Source organism: Conger conger, chromosome 1 (assembly GCF_963514075.1).
Source record: "Conger conger chromosome 1, fConCon1.1, whole genome shotgun sequence".
Taxonomy (NCBI): domain Eukaryota; kingdom Metazoa; phylum Chordata; class Actinopteri; order Anguilliformes; family Congridae; genus Conger; species Conger conger.
In genome coordinates this window covers 6,405,221-6,416,880 of record NC_083760.1, presented here as the reverse complement: position 1 = coordinate 6,416,880, position 11,660 = coordinate 6,405,221, and the positions used below count along the sequence as shown (strand labels likewise).

The 11,660-nt window shown below is 44.0% G+C and overlaps 1 protein-coding gene across 1 annotated transcript in view; it reads left to right on the top strand.

Moving 5' to 3' along the window:
* kcnk17 (potassium channel, subfamily K, member 17) overlaps window positions 1–11,421 on the top strand; it is a 23,164-nt gene extending 11,743 nt beyond the window's left edge. The window contains exons 7-10 of the mRNA XM_061257025.1: window positions 135–334; window positions 4,184–4,286; window positions 8,753–8,873; window positions 11,350–11,421. Of these exons, the coding sequence (XP_061113009.1) occupies window positions 135–334; window positions 4,184–4,286; window positions 8,753–8,873; window positions 11,350–11,421 (496 nt within the window). The remainder of the gene's footprint in view (window positions 1–134; window positions 335–4,183; window positions 4,287–8,752; window positions 8,874–11,349) is intronic.
* Window positions 11,422–11,660: the final 239 nt, after the last annotated feature.

Here is an 11,660-nt window from a genome sequence, read left to right as displayed (position 1 = left end):
GCCCTGTCCTGCGTTCCTCTCCGCCGTCGATCCGGAGGTGTGTCCGAGCCTCGACACCCGCGCGGCTGGTCGCAAGCCAGACCTCGAGCTGCCTTTACTCCTGCGTGCTCATTGGACGAAACCCCCCCCCCCAGCCCCCTGGACGAATGGGATGGCCGGTTTCTCCTGCCGAACCCATCCGGGGAGCTGAGCGGGGCTGAGGAGGTGGGGCTGGGCCGGGGCTGTTACATAACGAGGTGGGGGGTCGCCGACTCGCTTAGCCTGCCGCCATGGAGACGGTCCGCCGGTTGCTCTGCTTCCTGTGATCTCTGCCACCGGGCCCCCGCGCTCACGGGTCAGCGCCCCGCCCGCCCCCCTCGTCGCCCGCGGAGAATGGGTGCGTAACCGTTAGTAACGTCCCGGCGTGCTGACTGCGGGGATTCCCGGTGCGTGTTAGCTCGGGGCTCGTGGGAAGTCACGTGGAAGCTGATTCGATTGTGTAACATGTACAGAGGCTCCAAAAGCCCCGAATCAACAGCTAGTGTGGCCTAGCTCACGTACCGCAACAGAGCCAAATCTACAAAATGACAAGACTTATACCAACAAACATGCAACACACATGCAGTAACATACATTGCACTGTAATACACCAGCACAACAACATTCCTACAGAGTAACATTCCTGCACAACAACATTCCTACAGAGTAACATTCCTGCACAACAACATTCCTACAGAGTAACATTCCTGCACAACAACATTCCTACAGAGTAACATACCTGCACAGTAACATTCCTACAGAGTAACATACCTGTACAATAACATTCCTACAGAGTAAAATACCTGCACAATAACATTCCTACAGAGTAACATTCCTGCACAACAACATTCCTACAGAGTAACATACCTGCACAACAACATTCCTACAGAGTAACATTCCTGCACAACAACATTCCTACAGAGTAACATACCTGCACAACAACATTCCTACAGAGTAACATTCCTGCACAACAACATTCCTACAGAGTAACATACCTGCACAGTTACATTTCTACGGAGTAAAATACCTTCATAATAACATTCCTACCGAGTAAAATACCTTCATAATGACATTCCTACCGAGTAACATACCTGCACAGTTACATTCCTACACAGTAACATACCTGTACAATAACATTCCTACAAAGTAAAATTCCTGCACAATAACATTCCTACACAGTAAGATTCCAACAGATTAAAATACCTGCACAGTAACATTCTGACAGAGTAACATACCTGTACAATAACATTCCTGATTTTTAAAGCAAAAAAAGTCTGAGTATAAACAATTTGAGGGGGCATGTGCCTCCTCAGTTTGAATGGGCATGACGTCACTGGAGCCATACCAATAAAGTAGCATATCTCTCACCGAGCACGTGAGGGAACAACCCTGGTCTTACTGCAAGGCCGGCATGCATCGGCATGTATGCACAAACAGTACACACACACACACTCAGGCACATACACACACACACATACATACACACATACACACACACACTCAGACACCTATACACACACACATATATACACACACACACATACATACACATATACACACACACACATACATACACACACACACGCACACCCCTCCTTTCTGGAGAGAGGAACAGCTTACTGGGCTTCAGCTATCAGCTTTCCTGTAAGTAATGGAAAACAAAACAAACAGGAGCCTTATGTGTGTAAACACAGCCTGTGTTGATGTGTGTGTGTGTATGTGTATGTGTGTGTGTATATGTCTGTGTGTATGTGTGTGTATATCTGTGTGTGTGTGTGTATAGGTTTGTGTGTGTGTGTGTGTATGTGTGTAAACACAGCCTGTGTTTATGTCTGTATATGTGTGTGTGTGTGTATGTGTGTGTGTGTGCGTGCGTGTGTGTGTGTGTGTGTGCGTGTGTGTGTGTGTCTGTATGTGTGTGTATGTGTGTGTGTATGTGTGTGTATATATGTGTGTGTGTATGTGTGTGTATGTGTGTGTGTATGTGTGTGCGTGTGTGTGTATATATGTGTGTGTATATGTGTGTGTATGTGTGTGCGTGTGTGTGTATGCGTGTGTGTCTGTATGTGTGTGTGTATATATGTGTGTGTGTATGTGTGTGTGTGTGTGTGTGTATATATATGTGTGTGTGTGTGTGTGTGTATATATATGTGTGTGTGTATGTGTGTGTGTGTGTATATATGTGTGTGTATATATATGTGTATGTGTGTGTGTGTGTGTGTGTGTATGTGTGTGTGTGTGTATATATGTATGTGTATGTGTGTGTGTATGTGTGTGTGTGTGTGCTCTCTCAGTCTGCATCATACCTGGATCTCCTCGTACCCTCGGTCTTGACCCCTCCGTCAAACGCAATCACCCGGCAACGACACGCTTGGCTGCGGCTGCAGGAACAGCACACTCAGGTCACAGCCTCCAACGGGCCTGGAGCTAATCCAAAACATAAAACACGGTGTCACAGAGAAACCACCCCCTTAAGTACACAGGGTCAGGAGGAGTGTGAGGGGGCTTGGCACAGATCAGTCCAAAAAGGGTCACCTCTCCCCTACAGGGTCATCAAATGACCCCGCCCCAACCGACAACTTCTGGGAATAACACACTTAAACAGGCCGAGGCAGAGTTCAGGACACAACAACACCACACCGCGTGCTTCAGGAGCGTAATTACCGACCGGGTCTGTGAAGCGCGCAACGTCAGCTGGAGTTTCGCAGCCCGTTCTGAACGACACGTGGGTTTCCTGAGGGGAAACGATCTCTACGGGAAAGGGCAAAGACAAATGTAAATAACAAACACGTGAAACGACCTCTGTCACAAGACCGCGTTTCGGGGGCCACAGAGCCGCTGCTGTGTGTCTCCTAAGTGAATGAAAAATCAACCGTACGGATCGCTGGTCCCCTCTGTGGTTGGTGAGCTCATGACCGTGATATTCTGCCAGGACCAGGTGCGAAAACTGTAGCTCAGAGCTACATCTAACCCCGACTTTCAGATGAACAAATATATTACTTAATATATTATATTACCCCTTCTGATATCATCATGGAATTGCTCGACACAAACTCACGACTAAACTTATGGTCGCGGTTTTATAGGAATATTGTGGGATTTTTAGACTGTAGCTCAAAAACGATACTCGAATAGTCATTGTAACACTGTGGGACTACTGCAGTCCTTATCCATAGGGGAATCCTATTAGAATGATCATTTATATTCTATTTTCCTCAATAAATATGTGCGCATATTTGTTGTGTTTCTTGTTGTTTGTTGTTGTCATATGTTGCTCCGTTGAAAAAAAATAAAATAAAATACAATTTACAATGGAGAAAAATAAGAATGAATGCACAAGCCGAATGTTTTTCCCCCCACGATAAAATGCAGTTTTCGGCAGTCTAGCGAGGTATATCGAAAACCCCGCCTGTGCGTTTTGAACCGTAACATCACACGATGTATCTCAGGGTTACGTCAGTTATTTAAAGAGATTTAAAGAGTGCGAGACGGAGTGAACGCGTGAACGCGCAGCGCATCTGCTGAATGGGCACAGTTTGTGCAGCTTACTTACTTTACTGTAGCGTGTTTTCACAAGCACATCCGACACTGCTATTGTCTGTTTCTGTGTGTGTATGTGGGTCGTGGGTCGTGGGTCGGGGGGGGGGGGTGAGAGCACATTGTGCTGTTGTGATTGGCCCTCTTGCTGTTTATTTGGGAGTCCGTGTTCCATTTGCGTCTTTACGGGAAAGGAACCGGTGATTGGCTAATAGAAATTGGTTCTCCGATTGGCTGAAAAGGATGGGCCTGCCATTCCGGCAGAGAGGGGTGTGACGGGATTGTTGCTGCACAAAATACACAGGGGGAGATACCGGGCCTCCTTCATTCCCACCTGAAGACTTTAAAATGATCATGAAGTTATTGTTCAATTCAATTAAATTGTATTTGTATGAGTCGCAGACGTTCACAGACGATTGTAACAAAAATCGAGACAGTAAACAGTTTAGAGAGGCACGGTGATGTTGTGACGGTGGTATTTATATATTTTGTGTATTTTCGTGTGTTATGTGATGGTTATGAAGGCTTGAGGATGGAAGCCAGATAAATTCCCCTGAATCAGATGATAAAGCCCCACAGGACCGGTTCAACCAGTGAGGGTCCTGACCCAGGTCCCCGGATCCACCAGGGAATTCTCCCAGTACCCTGGCGCTGGTGTCCCAACACGCCCAGGGTCTGCAGCCATGGTCCCGGAGAATAACCGCAGGTGCTGTTCCCTTCGAGAAGTACAGGTACGGAAGCGGTCCTGTAACCATGGCAACGGCAGACTGGGTAAGGGGCCGACATTGGGATTGCTGGTCCCAGCAGACCGGACACAGTGGAAAGAAAGGGCCGGATTTTCCGGACGGTTAATCCACAGGAATTCCCTGCCCTTAGTTTGTTTTGGTCCAACTCCATGCTGACTACCTGCCCAGCCATGTGACCATGTTTTTCGTCCTGTGATTGGCTGAAGAAACAGACTGGGGGAGGGTGAATGGTTCTCCTGAGAAGCAATCGAGACCATAGAATTATAAGGTTCTGACTGACATTATTATTATTTTTTTTTACAAAAATTAGTTTAGTGTCGTAAATATGTTATTTTAGGGCACTAAATATATGTGTGAAGTTTAACACAAAAATATTGTTTAAAAGTATGAAAAAATGCAAAATGTAAAAGGTTGTATCTTCTTGGAGCCCGTTCACTTTGGCATATCTGAAGCTCGTTATCTCAAAGCCACTCAGAACGCAGATAAACCTCATAAACTCCAGGGTCACGTCATCCTTCAGAACAACAGTTCTGTCTTCTTCCCTCTTGCACCAATAATTCATTCTCTATTTATCTCTCCTTCTCTAAATCTCACTATTCCATCCATCAAAGCCTTTCACAATTTCATTTCTCTCGCTGAACGCTGGTAAACAATCGTATTTTACACCAGCAATAGCCCCGGCATTGTCAAGCGTTCATAGTTAATTTACTGAGGTTGAAATAGCTTATTCTTATAAACAAACCTATTTCGAGAAAACTGTGTACCTGAGGTGTGTGTGTGTGTGCGTGCATGTGAACTGTATCAGTGTGTGTGTGTGTGGGTGTGTGGGTGGCAGCGCTGAAAAGAATTTGTTTTTCTTCTAACACATACCTTTATCACAACACTGCATCTTACTTTCCAACTGCCACCACACGTTGTGTGTGAGATTTATAAGAAGAGGAAACCATGGTTGTTGGGAAATTCTCCCTTCCACGTACAGTAGATTGTTTGGAATATGATATTTGTATATCTTGATACGTGTTTGACAAATACAGCTTGCAACCAGTGTAACTGACGCATGACAATGGCCGATGCCATTTTGTGCGTCATATAAATGAAGCGAAATATCGCAGTGTTTGCATAAAATAAACTGTGTGTTCATGCAAATCAACTCTTCCTCAATGGCATATTTTTAAAAATGCTCTGTTGGAGAAACAAAATGGCAAACTTCTCAACACTAGGGCAACAGTAGTCTCAGGTACACAAAAAGGTTAATCTTATTGTACTGCATATGGGTGAAGACCACATGCACTGTAGAACTGTCCAAATAAATGTCTCTCAAGATATTATGGAATACACATTTTTAGAAAGTATACTCAGTCTAGAAGTCTACTAATGAACATAATGTTTAAGCTGAATGTTTCTGAAATGAAACAGATTTATTGTAAATGACAATACAACACAGAAATAGCACATTTGATATTCTGTATATACATGCTACATCGCCATAGTAAAGCTTTCCAGTGTGAGAAGGTTTGGTCTGGACAGATGTACTTTTGTTTGTAAGAAATCTCCTTAAATGTTGAAAATCGCTGGAACCTGTCACAGGCTTGAAGGATTACTTCTTCCCAAATGTTGAACTTAATGATTGGTGTTAACTCAAATCGTAAATGCTACCATCAAATTGCATACCAACAAGTGAAAATATGACGTGCAGTTTAATCTGAACCTTCTTAAGAAGGCAAATTGCAACTGAGTTAAAACATTTTTCAGATCGCCTGCTACTTCCATTGTTTCGTCCTAATCCCCTTTTCCGAGTAATCAGATTTAAAATCGGATGTTTTGCTGGGAATCTTTCCAAATAAACCCCTGGGATTTCCTGGTGTGTAAAACATATTAGATCAATTGGCCAGCAACATTGTCTGAGGTTGTGTCAGGAAAACTCTGGATTGATAACTGTTTGAAGGCTAGGTTTCATTAGTTTTTTGAAATTCTAAATCGTGTTCTGCAACTCATTCAATTACCAATTACTCAAATGCTTTTCAATGACCAGTATTGTTGCATCAGCATCACAATGCTCAGGTGAAGACCATTCTAATCACTTTCTGTATTTGTGACCTCAAAGTATTAATAAAGAAATTATTATACCCTAGTGCACGCTGGGTAGAGATCTCTACCCTACAGAAAAAACAGCTCAAGCTAGGTTTTGAAACAGCTGGTGGCTGGCTGACCAGTTCAGACCAGCTCCATACTCAACATTGTTTGACCAACTCAAGCTATGTTTTGAAAAAGCTGGTAGCTATTTCAAGTCATTTCAAGATGGTCATAGCTGGATTTTACACCAGGGTAGAGCTTTCCAGGGTGAATGGTTGGGTGTTTCAACCGTAATATGTACTCAATTCCTGTTAAAATACCTGTAATTAAGTTTTAAATCAGTCTTCCAGGTAAAACGACAGGTGGTAAGAAAACACACGCAGAGTCAGTCACTGTAATTACATCAGCAGATCCACTGGCCTGGCAGGAATGTCAGAGGTCAAAGGTCAGACTACACATCCAGTTAGAGCTGAAGACAAATATGATCAGAGAGAGAGAGAGATCAATACACATTCTAAAGCCGATGTCACAATCAATAATGGTGACTGAGAGCAGTGGAGTTCTAGAACACTGACAAACAAACAAACAAAAAAAAAAAAACATTGCAAAACGCCTACAGTTCAAACACCTACTGTTCAAACAAGCCGCCCACTCAAAGTGTAGGACTGATCTCTTTCTGTTTTGACAGAGGTACAAGCTGTTACTCAGTGTAACTGTCCCAGGTAATTATGACCCCTCTCCAGGTAAATGTGTGAGGGATGCAGGCCCTTCAAACTTGTTGCCGTGGAGGGCCCTGTGTATGCATGTTTTCATTCCGACCAATTAATACCGCCTTAATCGTTTCCAACTACTCATTCATTCAGACATATGCATTTAACTGCATCAAAGCACAGAATATAAGCAACAGCTGTTATTTAGACAACACACGTAACACATCTCACTTTATATATACATTATGTGCAAACCGACAGTCCTAATTCAGCAAAGAATTGAACTAATTACTGTATATATTAAGCTTGTCTCATGAGCAGCAGTTTCTTTTCTGAGCGCTAGCCATTGAGAGGAGCGTCTGTGTCATAAACCTCAGCTACAGGGCAGGGGGATTTGCAGTTGTGCCTCCCTCTGTTGCAGTAGCTTTTTACGTTCGAGTCGAACACTACGGAACAAACTGTTTTGGCTGGTGTCCCATTCCAAACAATAACATTGTGAGGCAAGTTGAAGACCGGAGGGGATATTAAATTAAGGGAACACCTTTTCTTTGTGTTCCTCGCTGTATTTTCTTACAAGTATATAAAGAAAAGTGTTTTAAAAGAATCTTTGAAGTTAAATTATTTGGAACCCAGCACAGCCTGTAAATTGGGCAATAGATTAAAATGATTATGATGGCATCCTGTTTGGATACGTACACTAATCGGGAGACTCCCAGGATTGTACACACCGCACACATCTGTGTGAACATCTCTTCACACAGAACCACTTTTCCCATATTTCCCATGGGATTATCCTGAATCCCTGATAGAGGTAACCTCCCAAAACTGGATTGGCTTGCCACCCAAAAGCAGGATGGGGAGTTTGAGTACACTGTTCTTACCCCTGTGGCACTCCAGATATTTCCATACCTATTATCTTCAACCCAGTTTCCAGGTAGAGTTCAGCAATACTAAATAGTCTGATGAAAACGACTGATAATGTGTGCTAAAATACAAAATGTACAGTTTAATCTTAATCTATGAATCTTGGCACGCCTTACATTCCTTTCAACAAGGACACCTGCTGCTTCTGTTATGCTTTTTTGGGTAATCAGATTAAAATCGTTTTTGCTGGGAATCCTTCCAGATAAACCACATTAAAAACCCTTGGGATTTCCTTATGTGTATAAAGAATGTTTACCGATTGACAAGTAACATCCTCTCAGGTCGTCTCAGGAAACATCTGGACTGATTAACCCTTTTTCTGGAATGAGTTGGAATGTTTTAAATCAGTGTTCTAGAACTCCACTGCTTTCAGTCACCAGCGGTGGTTGTTACATCAGCATTAGAATGTCCAGTGAAGAGCATTCTAATCACGTATTTGTGACCTCACACCTTAAAAAGTTCATTGAAAAGGGATCACACTTACTGTACCAAGGAGGGAAAAACAAACCTAACGCATGCTTCTGCAATCTCAAGAGTAGTCTGTTGTGAATGCTGCTTGTGTGTTAAGGAGTGCCTTAATAAACCTTTACAGTCTGTTTAGTGAAGAGAGCTTGGCTGCACTTAAACCAGTTGCTTCGTGCATGAAAACGGATACAAAACTGAGCCGCCTTTGATTTGCACATTAGAGAGTCATGTGGTCGTGTAATGTTGGCTGACTGGCGGCAGCCTGACTCTCTGTGACAGGTATGCCCTGAGGCGTACGCGGCTCTGCACGTTCTCTCCCGAAGCAAACGAGCCGCACCAGAGACACGTTCGCTCGGAGAAACAGGCCGACGAAGTGGCGTCGCAACGCTGGTGGGAACACGTAGGGCGGCCTGTAGCGATCCCCGGTGTAGCCACAATAAGATCCGCACAGCCGTTGGGCCCTTGAGCAATAACCCTGCAATGCTCCAGGGGAGGATTGTCTAATCAACCGTAAGTCGCTTTGGATAAAAGTTTCAGCCAAATGACATGTAATGTAATGCAATGTAACACTCATACATACATCAGCTTAATACGCGCACTGAAACCTACACTCTCTGGAAAAAAGGTAAGAAAAGTGTGAAAAAGGTACAAATGTTAGTCACCGGGGTGGTACCCTACAGGTACATGAACTTGTACCCCTTGCCATTGGATTAATAATGCATTTGTACCTTTTTTGCTTGTGAAAGGTACAGCATTGCACCTTTCAGGGAACATTTGGGAAACATCCCTTTCCTGAATGAAGGAACACTACTTGCTCGACCAGAGTTAATGCTTTGAGAGTGCCTTTTGATTTGCATCGGAGATTTCCATTGGAGAACCCTGAAGTGTTTCACGACGTGAAGTAGGTCAATCGGTATATTTGACTTTTCCGATGTCAATATTTTATTACGTGCGGGAAAGAATGACACACATTTTCCGATAACTCCCCCAGCACATTTCTCCTACGTTCCTGTAGAGCTGCAGATCCTGCAGGTGTTTACGCCCGTCTTGTCATGTGGGTCACTGTCACATCGCCTGAAGAATCGGCACACCTTAATCCCAGGGCTTCAATGGCGCACCAGACATAGGAAACCACACATACCCGCAGACACTGCAGCCCTCCAGGACCGGAGTTTGAAATCCCTTGATATAAGATAACATTCACAGCTCTGTAAGCTACATGCTGTAGATAAAGATATAGTACTGAACCCACATCACTGTGGCTGCGGAGTCTTATATCCCACAAGAGCTCTTGTATTCCTCTGGACTGCTGTGCTCACCTTTTCCTACCAGTAAAGTGTACAAACCAAGCAGGAGGTACACTTTAGTGGTGGGAAAAGGCGATCTTTGCTCGGTTGAATGTTATGTTATCTAAATAAAAAATTCTTAATTCCACAACCTTCATCCATTACATTACAGGCATTTGGCAGACGCTCTTATCCAGAGCGACGTACAGTTGATTAGACTAAGCAGGAGACAATCCTCCCCTGGAGCAATGCAGGGTTAAGGGCCTTGCTCAAGGGCCCAACGGCTGTGCGGATCTTATTGAGGCTACACCGGGATTACAGCCTTGTGTGTCCCAGTCATTTACTCTAACCACAGACCGCCCCCACAGTTATCCATGTCCATGAACACAGGATGCATTCCAAATTTTGTGATACCCTGCTGCTACTGGGGCAGGGGGCATCCTGTAGTCTAGTGGCTAACGTACACGACTGGAACCCGGAGGGTTGGTGGTTTAAGACCCGGTGTAGCCACCATAAGATCAGTGCAGCCCTTGGGCCCCCTAATCAACTGTCACGTTGGATAAAAAAGTCAGCTAAATAAAAAATGATTATTCTAGTATTCCTATAGAATAGTTGGACTTTGTAAACGCAAGCATACAGGGGACCAGAGGGTGGGGGTGTGGAGAGGCCGGTTATCACCAGAGCCAACACTGCGCTAGATACCTCAATACCTCTCTCCGTCTTTACCTGCTCCACCTGTGTCCATTTCACCTGAGCTCCAGGCCCGGACCTGTCTCCTCAGGCCAGCCTGGCGGGCGCTGGAAAGGCTAACGGGTTAATAATTACAGCGTTGCGACATTACAACCATTCAGCCGACCCTCTTATCCAGAGCAACATCGCCGTTAGTCTTGGAAATACAAACGTTCGATACTACCAAGAGGCCTCTGAAGGCCTATCTATAATCAGTGAGTGCAAGCTTAGCTGAATAGATCAACAACTACAATGAATATTGTAAGCAAATATGATCACAGGGAGAGATCAATGCACAGGAATTGTGTTCCAGTCAGTCAGCGATAAACACGATACAGTACTGTCTGAAAAGACATGTGCATCTCGCTATCTGAACTGAACATTCTAATGCTGATGTCACAATTGACACTGGTGACTGAAAGCAGTGGAGTTCTGGAACACTGACTTAGAAAAAGAACAACAACAAAAAAACAAAACATTGCAAAACACCTACACTTCATCCCTCCTATTATGTTTGGGTTCAATTTGCAAGCAAAAGTAAATGCCACCACACACCTAACCTAGCTTTACACAGACATACCTCATAACAATACTATCCCCCAGAGTAAATACAGACAGGAAGAGGATATCTATGAAACATGGTGCAGTCCGTAGAACTCCGTCTTCAGTCTGTGTCAGAAGACGGACTGGGTTTCTGCTGGCCTAATCGCAGTCGGGAGATGATTACAAGAGATATGATAACATAACAACAAGATACTGTACATACAACATCAAGATCAACACTGAAGCTGCCAGACTGGAGCGTAGGATGCGATAATCTTCTAAAGATATAAAGTGGAATGGCCTTCTTTTTTTCATCAGGGGGAGCTGGGGAACATCCCGTATGGTCACAGGCTGCAGGCCGTTGACACAAGAGGACCGGATGATGATTGAACCATGTTTTAGCGCAGAGATAGCAAGCGAATAAGGCAGACTGACAGACGTCGGGAGATCTATTTGTGTGGGTCTAGACGTCACACATTCATGTTAGAGAGGAAAAAAAATACTTTACAAAATGTTATCAAGTTAGACTGATCTGTGGAGCGTCGAGTATCAAATGTAGTACCGTAACACAGTCCAAGAAAAACTTGGAAGTTCTAAAAAGCTATTATAATAATAATAAAGTTATTATT